At 37.8% G+C, this 20,759-nt stretch overlaps 1 protein-coding gene across 1 annotated transcript in view; it reads left to right on the top strand.

Annotated features, from left to right (window-relative positions):
- Positions 1-20,759, top strand: part of Pgant35A (polypeptide N-acetylgalactosaminyltransferase 35A) — a 165,344-nt gene that overhangs the window by 88,931 nt on the left and 55,654 nt on the right. Inside the window, exon 5 of the mRNA XM_090383032.1 lies at positions 3,768-3,885. Coding sequence (XP_090239158.1) covers positions 3,768-3,885 — 118 coding nt within the window. The remainder of the gene's footprint in view (positions 1-3,767; positions 3,886-20,759) is intronic.

Raw genomic sequence — 20,759 nt, 5'->3', positions numbered from 1 at the left:
AATTTGATGAATCATGTCCTTATTCATAAACAACTCATCATTCTGCGGGTCAAACGGCAGTCTCTTGTCACAATTTCCTGAACTTTCGCAACTCCCTCATTTTCTCATGTTCATCTTTGAACCACTTATACCATTCACACACTGATAACTTAATGTTTCATCACCATAAACAGTTTTTAACATTCCATACATTTTTATAGTAAATTTTCCCAGTTCAAAGCAGAATTTGGTAGTCATTTGTTGCTCCATTGCAAAGTCGTGATGCTACTATGAAATTGTTTGTTACTTGAAATCCATTAGCTTACTGGACAATCTGTCTTACCATCTGTTGGAGGAAGTTTGAACTATAACTTATTGCTTCTGTTTATTTTCAAACCCACTGAACATGACTGCAACAGCACCAGTCTGGGAACTTTATTGCCACTTTGAATATACAGGGTTGTTAAAATTAAAGTAGCTCTATGCAGAGGGTTCTGGAGTGAGTTCTAAGGCTCATACTGAAGAGAAATTTGGACAACAGGTACAATAACGTAAGTTATTGACACAGCGCCACTACTCAGCTCTACTGTACTGTATAAAGCAAAGCAGGTCTCTTCAAAATCACACAGTAGATGTTTGCCTGCACTACAGCAGCAATGCCAACAAAGTTGAAGGAAAAGGCGCTATTAGTGAAGCTGTACTATCAGAACAGCAAAAATGCAGCCGTGGCTATCGGAGAATTCCACCATCAGAAGTGCATAAGGCGTAGACCTATGACTGTTTGTGCTGTCCGCAAAATGATTGCAAAATTTGAAGCGACAGGAAATTTGAAGCAACATCTTGGTGTTCAACTAGGTAAAGGTCGAAAACGAGTGGACTCTTCTCATGTTGAAGATGTGGCTATGGCTGCCGTGGATATATGATGTCAATCTCCATGTGGTAGTGCAAGTGTGCCAGCTGTTTCTCGTGAAGTGGACATGCCATATTCCACTGTAAGGCTAGTAATGCGTCAGGTGTTGCGGTATTATCCTTACAAGATGCACATGCTACAGCAGCTAAAGCATGGTGATGCAGATATTCGTTTCACATACGCACTTCAGTTTCTGGCGCGAATGACAGTGGATATCACTTGGCCACGGAACATCCTTTGGAGTGATGAAGCCCACTTCTGCTTAAATGGACAAGTGAATACGCACAACTGTTGCATTTGGGCAACAGAAAACCCTCAAGTTATCCAAGAGGTCCTGTTGCTGCCTTCTCCAAAAATGACAGTGTGGTGTGTTTTTACGGCCACATTCATGATCGGGCCATATTTTTTTGAACAGGTAACGCCGACTGGACCCCTCATCTGTTCCGTCACTGGACAGCGATATTATGAAATGTTGGCAAATTTTGCAATACCAGAGCTGCAACACCATGGGTGCCTTCAGGTTACTATATTCATGCAAGATGTGTGTCAAAAGATTGCTAAGGCAACACTTTACTCCGTAGCCAGGTGGGAAGGAGCAGCAGTGCGTAGCACACGCTTCTTGATTAGACCGGGGTTCGAGCCCATCACCACCAAATACGGAGGTTGTGGAAAGGTCAGGGAATGACCACCGCATATCCCGGAGCAATATGGCCTTAGTTGCTAATGCTCCTAAAAAAAAAAAAAACAAATAACAACGGGTCATCAGCTGTTGTTTCCAGACATCTTGACCACTCCAATCACCGGACCTCACCCCATGCGACTTCTGGTTGTGGGGTTTTTTGAAGAACCAGGTGTATCGGGAAGGATGTCAACTCTGGCAGATCTGAAGGACAGCATTAGATGTCATGTGCTGGCTATTCCAGTTGATATGTTATGTTCTGCTGTAGAAAATGCTGTTCTTTGAATGGAAACTGTTGTTGACCAAAATGGAGGACACATTGAACAATTGTAGCACTATTCAAGTGATTTGTATTGCCACAGTGCCATATAGTGACAAATTTTGTGACTAATTTTTTTTTTTTTTTCCAATAAATGGCAGGCGCATTTTTTATTGTACCTGTTGTTAAAATTTCTCTTCAGTAAGGGCATTAGAACTTGCTCCAGAGCCCTCTACATAGATACTTTAATTTTAATAGCCCTGTATATTCCTCTGCTATTTATTATTTTTTTTTTCATATATCCAGTTTTTTATTGTCGATTTCATAATCAACTAATTTGTTAAATAATTGATTATGACTCTCTATTTGCCCATTGCTGGACAGGAGTTGATAGGATTTACGTTGATTTTGTAAACACCTGATGCAGGGGTTCTGTTTATTCACATAACCACCTAAATGAAACTGAAGTTCATCACTAAACTGTCTGGTTTAGTCCACTTCATGCTTGAGAAGTTTCAGAAGTAGACATTAGATGTCTGCCTTTCCTACTGCATTTAAAGAGCATTTACTGCATTTTCTAGAAAATGTTGGTATGTCTGAATAGTAAATTTTTCTAATTGTTCTATAGCAGATATACAGCTGATTTGATGTATGGTTTTGCCAGCATGCCTTTGTTATGTCTACCAAGCTTCCTCAACCTGTCAGTTATGTATACATACATATGGATGCCTATTGTGATATTTCCATATAAAGAAGTGTACCTATTTCCTCAGATTTATGAAACAAATCTGTATGCACTATCTTTTGACCTTTGCACATATACCAAACACATTACAAAAATGTAAATATACTGTAACCATATAAAATTTACACCCTTGAAATAATTATTTTTTTAATGAAGAAAACCTTTTGTTGCATAATATAAGCCACCATGATGGTTGACACTAAGGTGATGCAGTTTCAGTATGGTCAACCAAATTTCATTATAGAGTGGAGACATGTTATCCAATTTTTAGTATTCAGTCACATTGTTTATTTGAATCTCCACAATACCAAATATACTTATGGTCTGTGGTCTAGAAAGTGTCATTTTACATGACACTTTCTATGTCTTGGAGCACAAACAGCAAAGTCTTTATTGTATGATTGCACAGCTGTCGTGCACATCCATTGTAGCTGACAACAATCCCATCTCACTTTTCTAGTTTAGAATGACTGCATTGGTTTTACACAATTTACTGTGCAAATTGTGTACCCATAGATTGCTGTGTGAAGTAAAAAGAGTGGCTGTGTCCTTGAAAGGAAATAGTAAATTATAGTATGTTATAGAAAATTTAAGAAAACTTATATAAGCTCTCTAGTTTTAAGATTGGATAATAATTTATTCCAGTAGTTAGTAACCCTTGGCTAAAAGAATCTTCTTATATTCAGTCAAAATTGCCCTTTAATTTAAGTCTTTTCCTCTAGATTATGCTACTTGCAAAAGAAAAAAGATAGATCTATTATTTTAACTTATTCAAACCTTTCTAATGCTTTCTTACACTTTATAATAGGTTACTTTGTGAATAATGATAGTTTCTCTAACATGAGTGTAAGCTCAAGTGCTGACCACTGCCTTTTGTTTACTGTCATTGGAAGAACCAAAGCATCCTCAAAAGCAGAAGTTGGTCTATGTAAATTTCAAATAGGTTTATATATTAATTATATAATTGCATTGTATGTTCAGTTAATCTATTTGAAACATTTTTTGCAAATATTACCAAACTAACTGTATGTATGACTTCAGATTTTTTTTTTTTTTTCTCATCATACCACAAAATGTTAGGTACATTCATTCTTCTAATCTCTTAATTTAAATTCAGTGGCAAAAGCTTGGTGTTATAGGAAAATTTAAATATCTAATGTTTTTTTTAACCAAAAGTAAATGAAATTTGTTGCAGATCTCCCACAATGGCTGGTGGACTATTTGCAATGGAAAGAAAGTATTTTCATGAACTTGGTGAATATGACAAAGGCATGGATATATGGGGAGGAGAAAACTTAGAAATATCCTTTAGGGTAAGGTAGAATCATTAATATTTGCCTTTCTGCTAAGAATAGAGTTCCAGAATTTAACATTTAAAGAAATTTTAAAAATTGAGTGTTGTGTAATTAAGTGTTTTATATGATTGTTACTGCAGAAGAAAGAAAATAAATTTTAATATTAAATTCAGAAAAGGTAGCTAATGAAAAAAATAAAAATATAATATTAGTATTGGGAAATTGATGCATTCAGCATTCAGTGTTTTAAATACTTCTATTAGATCTCCATGCAGATTCCTAGCTTCTAGAACTCTAGTCTTTCATTATAAGAATGCCCTTTAGTGCTCTCACCTAATTTCATTGTTCTTCTGTGCACCCTTTCCAGATCTGTGACCTTTCTAAAATGAGGTTTTCAACCAGTATTCAGTATTCAAGATGTGGCCATACCATTGCTCTGTACCAGTGGTTCCCAACCTTTTTTTTCAGTCCATCACCCTGTCTCCTTCATGGAAATCAAAATCTTTTCATACATATAGATATGAAAAAATATTTATGTTTATAAATCTATGAGTACAGGAAGTCTTCATTGTTTGCCACAGTTACATTCCTAGAACCTTGACGAAAAACAAAAAGGAAAAACAGAGGCCAATCAGTCTCCATTTGTACTGACTTGCATATGACACATATGCAAGTCAGTACAAATGGAGACTGATTGCATATGACACATATGAAAGATATGTTCCAAAGGCCAAAAAATAAAATTTATTCATTAACATTAGTTGAGGCATATGGTGCAAGAAAGCAAGCTTTTACAGCTAGCCAAAAAAAAAAAAAAAAAAACCCTTCCATTTCACCCATCCGGTCACTCCAAATGTTTGCCTAGTTCACCCTTAAATTTAAGAAAAAACACTTGTAATAATTCATGAAGAATGGTTTTATGGAGAAGACTGCCCACGTTACAGAGTTGTTACACATTGGTATAACAAATTCAAATGTGGAAGAACCTCAGTGCATGATGAAGAAATCCCAGAACACCCAGCAACTGCAACAGAAAAGTGTCGTAAAAATTGAGGCATTAATCCTGGAAGATTGTCATATTAGCATCAAAGAACTAGCTGCAGAGCTCCAAATTAATGAAGGGTCTCTGGAAAACAAAAAAAAAAAACAACGCTCCCATTTCACCCCTCCGTTTGTTCCAAATACCTGTCCAATTCAGCCTTAAATTTATTTAGGCTATCATCTTCCACAACAAAGGATGAAAGTCTGTTCCACCAACCAACTACCCGCTTTAGCCAGTGGGTAGCTGGTTGGTGTACCAAATTTCCACACCTCTCTTACATCTGTCTTTTCTCAATTTGAATTTATGCCCTCTCTGAGCAAGAGGAAGAATCCCATCAGCATTGAGCATGCTCAAACCATTCGAGGCTTTATACACCTCAATCAGATCACCTTGCAGGTGCCTAGTCTTCAGACAATATAATTTGCAAAACTTAAGCCTTTCTTCCTAAGAGCAACCCTTTGTTCCATTCACTAATCTTGTTGCCCTTCTCTGTACTCTTTCCAACAGCTCTACGTCCTTCTTAAAATGAGGCCTCCAGACCTGTATACAGTACTCAAGGTGTGGCCTGACCATTGCCTTATACAAGGGGATAATCACCTCCTTATCCCTGCTAGAAAAGATCCTGTATATCATTGACAAGACACCATCAACTACTCTTGCAGACTGTCTGCACTGCTTAGAAAATTTCATATCTGCCTGCACCATTTTCTCCAGGTCCTTTTCGTTCTCTACCACTGTCAGTGTAGTACCACAGTTGATATGTTACTCTGGGGTTACTGCTTCCCATAGGTAGTACTTTACATTTGTCAATGTTAAACTTCATTTGCCACCTTCAGCCCATCTACTCAACTTTTCTAGATCCTGTTGTAGCAGCATACTGTCATTAGTGTCCTTAACAACCCTGCCAACCTTCGTATTATCTGCAAATTTGCACATTAAGCTTGATATACCATCATCAATATCATTTATAAATACAGAAAACAACAATGGACTCAACACCGAACCCTGAGGGACTCCACTAATAACACTAGTCCATGATGAGTAGTGTCCATTGATTACCACTCTCTGTCTTCTCCAAATCAACCATCCCTTTATCCATAGCAGCAATTTACCTCCAGTGCCACACTGCTCCAATTTGTTCAGCAGGCTTCCATGTGCATCCAGTTCCTTTGTGACCACATTATAGTATCCAGTCAAATTGGTCAGGCAAGACTTTCTCTTAACAAAACCATGCTGTGTACGAGCTATAACTGAAGTCTTGTCTAGTTGATCCTGCAGTGCTTCTTTAACCAGTGCCCCCATTGATTTTCCTGGAACAGAAGTTAAACTAACAGGTCTATAATTACTTGTGTCGCCCTTTGATCTTCCTGTGTGAATTGGGGCCACATTTGCGCATCTCCAGTCCATGGGTACCTCCCCTGAGTCCAAAGAAGCTCTCATAATTATGGCTACGGGTTTGCTTACTTCCTTTGCTGCCTCCTTTAATATAACTGGATAGATCCCATCCACCCTGGGTGCCTTTTTTATGTTTATCTTCAACAATTTCTCCTCCACCTTCCTCTCAGTTATTACAAGACCATCTAGATCACTCTGCCAGAGTTTAATTCACCTCTGACATTCCCCTTCCTAAATATCTCCTCATGTGTGAATGTAGATGCAAAATACTGATTTAGTTTGTTAGTCACCTGCTGAGCAATATCATCAACAGTTGAACCATCAATATCCGGTGGACCAATCTGATTCATCTCTTTCCTTCTAGAGTTTACATAGGTAAAGAACTCTTTGCATCGTCTGCCAAAGATTTCTCATAATCTGCCTTTGCCTGCCTAATCTCCTTTGTGACTTGGTTACAGACCAGCTCATATCTATCATAGGCTTCCATGTCACCCATTAATTTATATGTATCCCTTGCATTTTTCTTCTCTGCCTTATATCTCATTATTTCATCTGACATCCATTTAGGCCTAAACCTTGAACAATATTTCTTAGTTGGTATGTAAAGCCTAGTAGCTTCCAAGATTAATTCTTTGAATGCTTCCCATTTTCAATTTGCTGTTGGTAACATCATCAGTTGGTCCCACCGTATAGAATTTAAATACTGTCTCAGACCACCCTAGTCACCTTTATGAAAGCAAAACCCTTCCCTTTACCCCTGATGGTAGTTACCTCTTTGAGTAAATCCCACTTCAGCACACTGTGATCACTGCCACCTAGTGGGCAGGAGCACAGTGCGTAGCACACGCTTCTTGATTAGACCGGGGTTCGAGCCCGTGACCACCAAATACGGAGGATGTGGAAAGGTCAATGACCACCGTATATCTCCGGAGCAATATGGCCTTAATTGCTAATGCTCCTAAAAACCAAAAAAACAAACAAACAAACAAACTGCCACCTAGTGGTTCCTTTAAACTGCAGATTCTTAATGCATGAAGAATCACTATTGATAATCAGATGAAGAGTATTACTCCCTCTAGTTCTTCCCGAACATGCTGATGTAGAAAACAATCATCCAATAAATCCACAAAAGCCTTACTAGTGTGCGAGTGATCAACCCACAAATTCCAGTCATTATCTGGGAAGTTAAAATCCCCCATTATAAGACTCTCTGGTTTACTGGCCCACTCTATTTCCCTGTACAGTTTCTTATTATACTCATCAGAGTCATTAGGCCTGTAACACACTTCTACTCTCAATTTTGATCTCCCAATGCTTATGTCACACCAAACTGACTCAACACTGCACTGTCAACTGGCTTCAGTTCCTTGGATTTTGTGTTTCTTAACTAATAGCATAACCCCTCCTCCCTTCCTATCCTGTCTATCCTTCCTGTACACATTGTACTCCCCAAATTCCAGTTGTGCATTCCTTATATCTGTGTGACACCACGTCTCTGGTATCCCAACAATATCTGCCTTTGATGTTTTGAGCAATAACTCAAATTCATCAAATGTATTTACCAAACTCCTAGCATTGGTGTATATGCAAGTATACATGCACCTGTTCATTATTCTTAGCTACCTTAACACAACCCATGTGTTTACTTGTACTGCAATGACTCCCAGCAGTCTCTGAAATATCCTACATCTTGTTTTCCAGGCTGCTGCTCATTGCCATAGTTGTTGTTGTTATTTGGTTTTTAGGAGCATTAGCAACTAAGGCCATATTGCTCCTGGGTTATGCGGTGGTCATTCCCTGACCTTCCCGCATCTTCCGTATTTAGTGGTCACGGGCTCGAACCCCAGTCTAATCAAGAAGCGTGTGCTATGCACTGCTGCTGCTGCCCATCATTCCCATAGAAGCAGTACAAGAATCACTTTCACCTCTGCCAGTGGCTACTGTTAATCTATTAGTCCTTGTATCCCCCCCAAGCTAGTAGTTTTCCCACCCACCTAATACTGCCTGGATAGCATCAGCAAATATTCTTGCACTCTTTCTATTTAAGTGTATCCCATCCGTGTAGAAGCAGTCTTTCCTGTTAAAAAGTACAGACCAGGCTGAAAAAAATTCTAGCCCTTGAGCTTTGCACAATCTTTCCAGGGCTGAATTGATTGACAAGGCTCTCATCATATACTCCTTCCTATCGTGTATGGGCAGAATTGCAGACACTTTAAAATTCAACCCTAATTCACGGCTTTTTTTTCAACATGACCTGTACTTGTTAAGTAATTCCACAGGCCTCCTACTCTTAATATCATTAGTGCTAACGTGTACAACAATATCGTCTTTTGTGCCCTTAAAAGATGATATCCACTCTGTCATCAACCTTTGCCCTTTACAGACATACCCTGGTCCTGTTCCACGTATCCATTTTATATACCATGTTCCCCATTTCCCTGACAACAGAGTCAATAACAACTACTACTACTAGTTCCTGTGGGACCAGCGCATTCTGCCTTGGGGGCTGCCACTGTGTTGCGTGGTGATCAAGTTCTGATGTTGATGTGGGCAGCTGAGAGCTTAATGGGCCCCTCAATTTAGATCCTTTGAGGGCATCCACCCTGTCCTTCAAGCTCTCATATAGGCCCATAACAATGCTGAGTTGTTGCCTGATTTCGTCATACTCCTTACATTGTGCGCACACAAAGACTTTCCCCTTGGCAATATCATGTCCCATGCCTGATTGCTCCACAAACGTCAAGCAAGCAGTGCATTTTAAAAAGCTGTGAGTCAGAGGGCAACTCCCCCCCCCCTCAGTTCTCCCCCTGAGCCACAGCACTCCCATTAGCTTGAGCCTTTTGCTTTGCTGCTCTGGTCTGAGTCATGATTTTGATTCAATTTCAGTACAAAATTATAACCCTAAACTTGTATCCCAACACAGTTATAACACTGTATATCTATATATATTTTTTTCAGTATCGAGTATTATCTCTGAGTTTCGTTTTATACCTTCCGTATCAAGTTATGTATTAATTAATAACGTTATGTTTGTAAATCTAAGTCGTTATGTGTATTTAGTTAAAAAGTACAATTTAATTGACAATGAAGTTTAACAAGATTAATAAATTTCACCGATTAATTGATAATATTATATACTATACTATTCTATACTAAGCTAACACTATCTAGTTCTCGATATAACGTATTGTATAAAAATGGTGGCAAGTTACAAACGGTAAATCTACAGACACTTAGTATTAATTAACTTCCAAAATCTCACTGTCTCAATTCAGAATAAACCAAGGATCTTGACTAGCTCTATAAGCTACTTATAGAAAATAATTTAATATAACAGTTAATCAATAAAGCGGCTAAATATAGCTAAAAAACTTTCCGTTTGCCAGAGCTGCAAACTTGTATAACACGTGGATTGGATACCCTTACCGATACTAAGTAATAACCTACAAAATCTCTATCTAAGTTAAAATTTAAACTAAGTTTCGTAACTAGGAATATAAAGCTACTCTAGAAGATAAGTTAATATGCCAATTTAAATTAATAAAACAGAAAAAACTTCTATTTTCCGGAGCCGTAAAAACTTCGCCTGCACATGGCTACACTCGTTCCTAGATCACGTTGTCTATCACCAGTTGCATATGAGTTAGTGTCTACTAGATGGGTGACCCCAGGTGCCAAGCATTCCGTAGCCATGTGATTTCTGTGTGTTCTTCAAAGCACTATCTCCAAAGAGCCTTTAAGTGAATAGATTATATTTTGTTTCAACTACTGTTTTCTTTATTTATAAATTAGAGTAGCTCTTTTGTACTACAAGAAGTGGGCAAAAGGCCTAGAAAGGAAAGCCACCTTTCTGTTTCTATTTCTAACAGTACTAACTAACTAACTCAGCCACTTGGTCACCTTGTGACACTGCTCCCCATGACAGGGCCAGAAACCTGGGTGGTAATGCAAACACCTAGGGCCAAAAGGAGCAAAATATGGACTGGGACAATTTTTCACCAATTAAGACTGCAAATCCAAATCCTGTGGATTTGCATCAACTTGATAATGACTCATCTGATCTAAAGAGGCTGAGAACAGATGCTCTCCGTATAGACTACTCAAGTTTTCGCCAATTTTGCATTTACTAACAAACCAGTCCTTAGGCAATCTATCACCATTTCTCATACAGAAATGCCTTGAGACCATAGCTGGTTCCCCAAGAATGGCATAACTGAAATCAGGTAACCTGCTTGTTGAGATCACCAGCTCCAAACACTGAGTCTCTACTCAAATTCACTTCATTTGGTACAGTCCAGTTAAGGTGTCCCCACATGCCACACTTAATATCTCTAAAGGCATAATTTCAGAATGGGACCTAATGAATGTCTCAGAGGAAGAAATTGTTCAGGAACTGCAGAATCAGAAAGTGAAATAGGCAAAAAAGAATTATGCTGAAAAGAGATGGCAAGCTTATTCCAACTCACAGCATCATGCTGACATTCAGCTCACCAAACCTACCTTCATCAGTGAAAGTAGGGTATTTACACTGTCTCATTCACCCATCTATTCTGAACTCAATAAGATGTTATAAGTTTCAGAAATTTGGACACTCACAGTCTGTTGAGGTGACTTTGTCCTAACTGTGGATTGAAAGACATACTCAAGATGACTGCAATGCCTGATCTTTGCTTTGCCCAAGTTGTAAAGGCAACCACCCAGCCTTCTCTAAAAATTGTGAAATATAAGATTGAAAAGAAAGTCTCATTACCAGAAGCAAGAAAGCAATTACAACTACAGATGCCTAGACCTACGTATGTTGAAGCCTCTAAAAAATTTCATTCAGCATCAGTCCAGATTGATGCACCAATTTCGCCAAGCATCTCTATTTCTGAATGGGCTTGATCTCTGTTCTTTTCTGTACCTAAATCCTCAAAGCAAGCAGAGCTAACAACATACCTGTCACGATACCACCTCCTGTCCATGCAGGTGATATCATGATTTCACATAGAACCTTCTGGGCCCATGTGGGTGGTATCATATAGACCCTTTCAAGCAGAGAACTCAGATCCCATTAGCAAACGGCCATTTGACTCCTTCCTTATGGATACCAATGAAATTTCCAGTCAAGATGAAACCATTCTGGAGATTATCCAGAGGATGAAATAGACACAAGTCCTATTTTCTCAAAAAATTGAAATTGGCTGCCTCAGACAGACTCAGCTCCATCTAAATCGAAACAGCGAACAACGTCATCCAGTGGAATTGCAGAGGCTTTTGCAGCAATATCAGTGACACTCATGAGATAATTAAGCATCATAATCCAGTTGGTTTCTGCTTACAGGAGACATTTAACACCACAGTTATCTCCCTCGATAAAAAATTATACTCTTTTCCAACAAGAGAAACTTGTTACAAATAATGCTCACAGTGGGGGTAGCCATTCTCACAGATTCACGAGTCCCTTGCAGATGAATTCTTTTAAAAACCTCTATTGAAGCTGTTGCTACGCATATAGCAATTGGTGTTACTCTGACACTCTACCTACCACTCAATCATCCTTGTACCATTTATGAACTCGATCTTATTCTGCATTTGCCAACTCCTTTCTGTTTATTGGGCAACTTCAGTGACACCATCCATTATGGTGTTCTCCCAATGTACACTGGTTTTCAAAGAAAGCGCATCACCTAGGAATTTCACATTTCTAACCCTTTTTCGCAATGCTATGCTACATTGACTAGCATCACAAATAGAAATATAAACAAAATATATTTATTAATAGTCAAGGCAAAGCTAAGTAATTTTTGACAGGTGCTCTCAAAATATTCCAAAATGAGCATTTGCAACCTTTATACAACAGTTTTGGTAAACACGACAATTATGGCTGAAATCTTATCAAAAGCCCTCAGTTTGCTTCAGTTTATCATTTTAAATGAAAACAAAATGAAAAGTTCAAAATGAAAAGGTGCAAATTAATATTTAGTTGAACCGTCTCTGGCTCTAATGACATCAGCACACCAAGGCATCGACAAGATCAATTTCTGAAGATAATCAACTGATAGTTTGTGGTTCCAAACATGAATTATGGCTTCCTGGAGTTCACGAAGGGTCTTTGGTTTCTTTCTGGCAACTGCAGATTCCACATGATGCCAACAGTTCTCTATAGGATTCAGGTCCGGGCTGTTTTCTGGCCAGCTAAGAGTTGCAATGGACCGTTCTTCCAACCATTTTTTAACCTGTAACAAATGTAAACACACTGTCGAACCTCTAATGCAGAAATGAAGCTAAAGTAACTACAGAAGTGTCTACTTACACTTTTCACCCGATTACAAGGAGCAGAGTCGTCCTGAAAGATGTAGTTACTTGGCAGGTTGAAATGGTCTCTAATGGTAGGCAGCAATTTGCCTTCCAATATAGCCAGGTATCCATTGGCATTTATGGAACCTTTTATAAACTGTAGGTGACCTACTCCACGATACGAAATGCACCCCCATATCATTTGGCTGGTAGGGAATTTCACTGCAGACACCATACAGTCTGGATGGTATTCTTCACCACTCCTATGGCGAATTATTTGTCTCCCATTAGAGCCATGCAGGTTGAATTTCTTCTCATCCGAGAAAATAACTGAATTCCATTGCTCGGGGGTCCATTTGACATGTTCCTTACACCAAATTAATCGGGCCTTTTTCATTTTTTGTGTGAGGAGAGCCTTCTTCTTAGGATGACTGGCTACAAGTCCATTTTTGAAGAGATGTCTTCTGACTGTTACTGCACTTGCTACCACTTCTGTATGTTCTTCCCATTTCTTTTCAGCTCAGATGAAGAAACTTTACGGTTTTTAAGGCATAAGAGCTTCAAAACGCGGTCCTGTTTTGGCATAGAGACTCGTGTGCGTTCGGTTCCTTTTTTCCTATCAGCAGAACCAGTATTCTTGAGTTTGGATAGAAATTCACTCACTGTCGACTGATTACAAGACGCTCTATAAGCAATATGATCGGAAGAACATCCTTCCTCATATAAAGCAACAATAGCACTCTTTCTTTGTGGCGTCAACTGCACGTAACTCACCATCCTGACACAAGCAAGGAATGACTGCATCTCTTGCCGTGCGTGCTTATATAGCTGAAAGTAACAGCTGATGCAATATTACGTCATCACCTATGCATGTCAATCTTACTGATGCAATCTGTAAGAAATATTGCCATATACTTATGTTATTCGGACGACAATTACAATTTTAAGGGCACTTTCTCTGAACGCCAGTGTAGATGAATGAGGACAACTCATTGAAATGCTCATTGACGGACAAAATCTAACCATCCTAAATATTGATTCGCCAATCCATCTCCCAACAGGAACAGTCTCTGCAATACATATCTTTATCTGCTCACCATTCTTCTTTCCTAGTATTGAGTGGACAGCTCTTGATGATCCACTCAACAGTGATAACTACCCATTAACCTGTAAAATTCAAACTCACTTCATAACTTCAGAAAACTGCATAAAATGGAAATTTTCCTAGGCAAACTGGACAAAGTACACTTCTCATGTATCCTTTGATAATCAGATCATCGAATCTTGTCCAATTGACACAGTTGCTGACCATATTACCAAACAAATTCTAGCAGCTGCATCTGTTGCTATCCCACAATCTTAGTCAAGCATCTGTAAACCCATAAATTATTGGTGGAACAAGGATTGTAGGAGTGCCAAAATAGGAAAAAACCGAGCATGGAATATATTCTGCAAACACTTTACCATCAATAATATAAATTATAAGAAATTCAGAGCCAAGACATGACATCTGATTTGCAACTTCATTTAATAAAAATACTGATGTAAGATTAATATGGGGAAAAATGAAGCAACTATAGGGCAAATTTCTTCCATTATCCCCTCCAATTTTCAACTGAAATGGACAGGAGCTCTACTCCTGCAGAGATAGTGAATGCCCCAGGATCTATACTCTTACAGTTGTCTGTCTGCAAATATCAATGTGCAACAACCCCATACTGATCACACAAAATTATCTGCATTTTACAAAAATATGTAACTAATAGATCACAGTCTGATAGTGGAGTAGGTGCTGCAGCAATTTCTCCTTTTAACACCATCTCTGTATCACTTCCCACTGAATGCAGCAGTTATATAGTAAGTTATTCACCATCAAGCTTGCCCTAGAAAATATTTTCCATCTTTCTATCAAAAAAAGTATAATATATATGGATTCTTTTAGCCTTACAAAGCACCTCCTCACCAACCAGTCCTTTAATAAAAACCATAAGAAGTAAGCTGATATATCTTCAGGAACACAAGCAAGTAGTCATTGCTTGCTGAATCCCAGGCCACACTGTGATATCAGGAAATTAATGTGCAGACTATGTTGCCAAACATCCATCCAACCCAGCATCATTATGTTTTTGCATTCCACACGTTGCTTACAGATCTAATATATAAAGGATATGTAAGAAACAATGGAAACTTCTATGGCAAGCTCAAATGGATAATAAGCTCTTTCAAATAAAACCAAAACCACAGTTATGGGCCTTTAGCTTCTGTGCAAACAGAAAGAAGGAAATCTTAGCCAGAGCACGAATCGGTCACAATCAGATTATTCACCTATTTGTCCTCACAGTGTATATGCATTGCAACTCTCTGCTCACAATGAAGCACATTCTTGTTAAGTGCACTTTATAAACTCATGCCCAGCAAGTCTCATTCAGTTTTCTTCCAAATCTTAAAGAATTTTTGAAGCTCTGTCATATTTGAAACTCAGTCTCAGAGTTCAGTGTTGGGTCCATTTTGTTTTCTGTATTTATAAATGATATTGATGATGGTATATCAGGCTTAATGTCCAAGTTTGCAGACGATATAAAGGCTGGCAGGGTTGTTAAGGACACTAATGACAGTATGCTGCTGCAACAGGATCTAGAAAAGTTGAGCAGATGGGCTGAGAGGTGGCAAATGAAGTTTAACGTTGACAAATGTAAAGCACTACATATGGGAAGCAGTAACCCCAGAGCAACGTATCAACTCTGTGGTACTACACTGACAGTGGTAGAGAATGAAAAGGACCTGGAGGTAATTGTGCAGGCAGATATGAAGTTTTCTGAGCAGTGCAGACAGTCTGCAAGGGTAACTCATGGTGTCTTGTCAATGATATACAGGAATTTTTCTAGCAGGGATAAGGAGGTGATTATCCCCTTGTATAAGGCAATGGTCAGGCCACACCTTGAGTACTGTATACAGGTCTGGAGGCCTCATTTTAAGAAGGATGTAGAGCTGTTAGAATGAGTACAGAGAAGGGCAACAAGATTAGTGAACAGAACAAAGGGTTGTTCTTACAAAGAAAGACTTAAGTTTTGCAAATTACAGTGTCTGGAGCCTAGGCACCTGCGAGGTGATCTGATTGAGGTGTATAAAGCCTTGAATGGTGAGCATTCTCAATGCTGATGGGATTCTTCCTCTTGCTCAGAATAATCACCTGAGAGGGCATAAATTCAAATTGAGGAAAGACAGATGTAGGATAGATGTGCAGAAGTTTGGTCCACCAACCAATTACCTGCTGGCTAGTTTGCCTTTAGCCAGCGGGTAGTTGATTGGTGGTACAGACTTCCATCTTTTGTTGTGAAAGTTGATAGCCTAAATAAATTTAAAGCTGAGCTGATTAGGTATTTGGAATGAATGGAGTGAAATGGGAGCATGTTTTTTTTTTTTTTTTTTTTTGCCTGATGCTATAAATTTGCTTTCTTGCATTGTATGCCTCTACTAATGCTAATATCATAGGTAATGATTCTAATCTCATAGAGTTATCCTGCTTTCTTAAACGGATAATATTATATGGTCATTTCTGACTGTTCCCATAATAGTCACCGTGGGTAACTTCCACATCACTGATAGTTGCAATATGCCTAAGCAGCTCTTGTGCCAAAAATAACAACAACAGCTAGTTGGGTTCCCAGACCTGACCCCTTGCTAGAAGAAGGAAAGGGCACAATGTGCACATGAAATGTTGATGTGCTCCAAGAAAAATCAAGGAGTTTTTTTTTTTTTTTCATGGCTAGTCACCATGGATGAAATGTAGGATTCATCACTATGATCCCAAGACTAAACAAATGTCAAAACAATGGAATCATGCAGAATCACCCCATCCCCCAAAGGCAAAGGTGTAACCAAGTGCTTTCCATTTTTTGGGATCAGCATGGTGTAATACTAACAGATTACCTTTAAAAGGGCTGTACTGTGATAGCGAAGTATTATTCCAACCTCCTCATAAAGCTTCCTGCTGCTATTAAAAAAATGACTGGGAAAGGTGTGCACCTGCTCCATTATAATTAATGCCCCTGCACATTCCTTGCATGCTACAGTGAGGTGTGTTCACGAATATGGGCTTGAAATATTGCCACATCTTGCTTATTCCCCTGACCTTGCACTCTTGGATTTCTTCCTCTTTCTGCCCTGAAGGCTTTTCTTTGTGGAAACACTCTTTGCTGCTGGTGATGATGATGATGTGATTTCTGCTGCCAGGTCTTGTTTTGAAGGTCAGTCAGAGGACTTCTACAAAACCAGCCTGTGGAAGTGTATTGAAAGGTGGCAAAAATGTGTCATTTTTTTTCGGTGACTATCTTGAAAAAGTGTAATACGTGGTGTTTGTTTCAACCTTCAGTCACAACTGCTTTTGGGTGAATACAAGTCTTTTTTTTTTTTAACCCCCTTCCCCATTGTACACAAAGCAAACTGATTTAACAGCAATATAACCTGATGTGATCTACCATGGACCGTGATGGTGTACCTGTGAAAGACAAGTGGCGATGAGTTATTGAAACAACAAACAAACAGAGTGACGAACACCAAGAACGTCCTCTATTTTAATTGTGTATCCATAGGTTTCTAAGAATTTTTTTGTTAAAAAATGTGCATAATTAGGTTAATCTAAGAGCCATTCAATATTTTAATTCAAAAATCATTCAGTATTTTGTTTAACTTTTTCCTTAAACTTAAGAATTTTATAGACATTGGACTTAATATATTTGTATCATCCCTATAGTAAGATCACTGGTAGATGAGTAAATATAAATGGGTATTTGTAACATGTATTTATGACATAAATATGTATAAATGAAAAAAATTTTATATGATATAATAGATTTTAACAGGCAATTCTAGTGAAATTCCTGAGCTTGATCTGACTTAACTAGTTTACGAACATTGGGTTCTGTGGTAGTGTCCCTTCCCTCATCATTATTCACAACCAAATGCCTCTTTGTTCCTGTATATAATTCTCAGTACCAAACTCATCTGAGTTTGGTGCTGAGAATGCCAAAATCATAACCCATGGTATAAATGGGTTATGATTTTCTCGAAGTTTAGTGCTGAAAGTATATATGTCCCAAGAAGGAATAAATTCTGATATAACCCTCCTTCCTCGTGATATTTTTTTTTTTTTTTTTTTTTTTGGGAAAGGGATGAGAGACTAAATTCTAGGAATTGTTTGTGGTGCAGTTTGTTTATTTCAGAGAAATCATTTCTGGCACAGGTGCTGTTTGTTTTTTTTTAATTTTATGGAAATTTGAAGAAGTTTACAACTCAATGTCTAGGCATTTTTTCTGACCACTTTCTCTGTTGATACCATAACTAGTGTCTTTTTCTATGTGTGGCATCAATAAATTTCATTAATGACAAGCATTATTATTACTGTGTTAATACCTACATGTATCATTTATAATACTTGAGATATGTTCAGTTTAATTCAGTAAAATAATTTAAAAAAAAAAGTTCAAGGTGCCAAAACACTTAATCTTTGTATTCTTACTTTTTATTTATTGAAACTTATATATTGATATTTTTGATTTTTTACTTTTAATTACTTTTTTGATTTATTTTACCAGTTGTTACATTCAATGATTTTATATTTTTATGGTTTGTTTTGTAATATAAAACACACAGTACAGCCACTCCCCGACTTATGTAAGGGTTGCATTCCACGGAACTCTAAGTAAGTCGGAATTTCCCGAAATGCTTAAATTCAGCATTCGCAACTATGTGCGCTGAATTTGATTGAAGCAAAAGAGAAATGTTCTATTTACATGTTCGACAAACGTGTAAATAGAATTATTTATTTAATTTTTTTTTTATCTCATGCGCAGGAAAAAAGATGGTATGGGAATATTATGGACTAATAAAGAGTTCTGAAGGCTATGACATCTACAAGTTAAGGATAGGCTGGCAAAGGTAGATTATGAGAAATCACTGGTTAAGAGAGAAAAGAATGGGGACAAGAAAGTTATTATATACATGAATACTAAGAAGAGAACAAATCAAATCAGATCAGACATTTGTGCAATGGATGTTGGAGAAAATCTTAGATAACCCAGCTGATATTCAGTTGCAGATGAATTTTGCATTGATATTTACCGAATAAAGGCTCTTCATAATGAGAGAAAACTCTTCAAATTAAGCTTGGAAGCATGAAATTAGTGATATTAAAATTCCAGATTATTTATTATCAAAACTTTGAAGCCTAAAGGTGAGTAAGGCTCCTGTTTGATAGCATATATCAAGTAATTTTGAGAGGGGCAGCAAGAGAATGCATTGAACCATTAAGGTTAATTATGAGGGTATCGCTGGATTCAGGAGAAATTCTTTTGGACTGGAGAATTGCCAATGTATCATTAGTACATAAAGGCAGGTGTAAGAGAAGTGGGTAACTGCTGACTATTCAGTCTGACTTTAGTGGTAGGGAAAATTATGGAAGTGATGAACAAAAGTATAGTATGAGATCATTTAGCTAAAAATGGAATTCTGAAGGAAACACGGCATGGTTTTGTAAAGGAAAAATCATGTTTAACCAATCTGGTTAGCTATTTTGAGAGTCAGCGATAAGCTGGATGTAGGAAATAATTTCAACATTATTTGTTTGTATTTCAGCAAAGCATTTGACTTGGTCCTGCATGATAGATAGGTTACTGTATTAGCTGGAACATGTTGAAATCACAGGAAAAACCCTTAGATGGATCACAGGGTGGCTGCAGGGTAGGAGGCTGAGGATTATGATTATTGGCTATTGTTCAGATTTGGCCAGCACAAGAAGTGGGGTTCTCCAAGGATCAGTACTGTGGCCATTGTTGTTTTTGATTTTTTTTTTTTTTAAACAACATCGACAAAGGGATACAGAGAATGATAGCAAAATTGCAGATGACATCAAGATTGGTTGAGTAGTTAATGATCAGCACACCAAGCAGTGCTTGTTTAGAATAACAGCTAGGCTTCAGGGATGCTCAGAAAAGTGGTAGCTAAGTTTTAATATAGAAAATTGTAAGGCTTGGGGAATATGACTCTCATCGACCGGTGCAATACCACCACTTTGCTTATTGGAGGCTTGAAGTGGTGAAACCCATGTTTAGTCTCTAGAGCAAAGTTTCTGGCATCCCCCCAATACTTCTCTTTCAACCCATGCAAGGTACTAAGTACTATTGGTTTTGATACCTTTCGTGTTGGGGTTTCCATTTAAAAAAAAAAAAAGAATAGCAACTCCAAAATAACTTATACACTTGGTGGGGTTGAATTAAAAACAGTAGGGAAAGAAAGGGTTTGCTATTCACACACTTTGCCCACCACAATAAATAATTTTAATAAACAAGCATTTTACAAATTACTTTCAAGTTTCAAATTATTTCCTCTTAAAAGTAATCCGTGTTCTAACTCATTATGCATGTGAACAAGAATCTGTTAAAGGATTTGTAATGTAATGCTTGTTTATTAAAATTATTTATTGTGGTGTACAAAGTGTGTGAATAGTTTATTTCTGGATGGATAACCCGTGAAGAAAACATCTCATTTAAAGAAAGAAAGGGATTTGGGAGTTTCAAGCAGTATAGACAAGTGGCAAGGGAGGTCTGTGGTTTCCTATTGATTTTTCAAACATTTGCTTATAGTGGTAAGGGATGTTGTGATCCCTCTGTATAAAGTGACACTGCACTTGGGCTACTTTGTTCAAGTATGGAGACCAAACCTAAAAAAAAAGACATCAAGCTTCTTGAAAGGATCCTAAGATGGGCATTGTGCCTGGTGAGAGGATGTCCATATTGAAGAAATACTTTGAATATGTGAGCTACAGAGTTTGGTAACCAGGCACCTTAGAGGAGACCTGATTTGAGTGTACAAGGCTCTGAGATGAGAAAGTAAAATGAATGAGGTTGAAATTTCTGTTATAAATGATGCCACAACTAGGGGTCATGAATTCAAATTATAGGGGAAGAGGTTATTGCAGAAAGTTTTCTTTCAGTCAGCAAGTTGTTGATTAACTGGAATGAATTACCTCAATAGGTGGTTTTGATTAACAATTGGGGAAGATTCAGGGGTCAGCTGAATAAAGTACCTACATGAGCAGAGTCAAATAAATAGTTTATTTTATATATGTTATTTATTGTTATTTTATTATATATATATATTTTTTATTTTTTTTTTTTGC

Source organism: Mastigoproctus giganteus, chromosome 10 (genome assembly GCF_048544385.1).
Source record: "Mastigoproctus giganteus isolate SK-2022 chromosome 10, ASM4854438v1, whole genome shotgun sequence".
Classification (NCBI taxonomy): Eukaryota; Metazoa; Arthropoda; class Arachnida; order Uropygi; family Thelyphonidae; genus Mastigoproctus; species Mastigoproctus giganteus.
The sequence above is the reverse complement of the archived record's forward strand: the minus strand, read 5'-3'. Positions and strand labels throughout refer to the sequence as shown.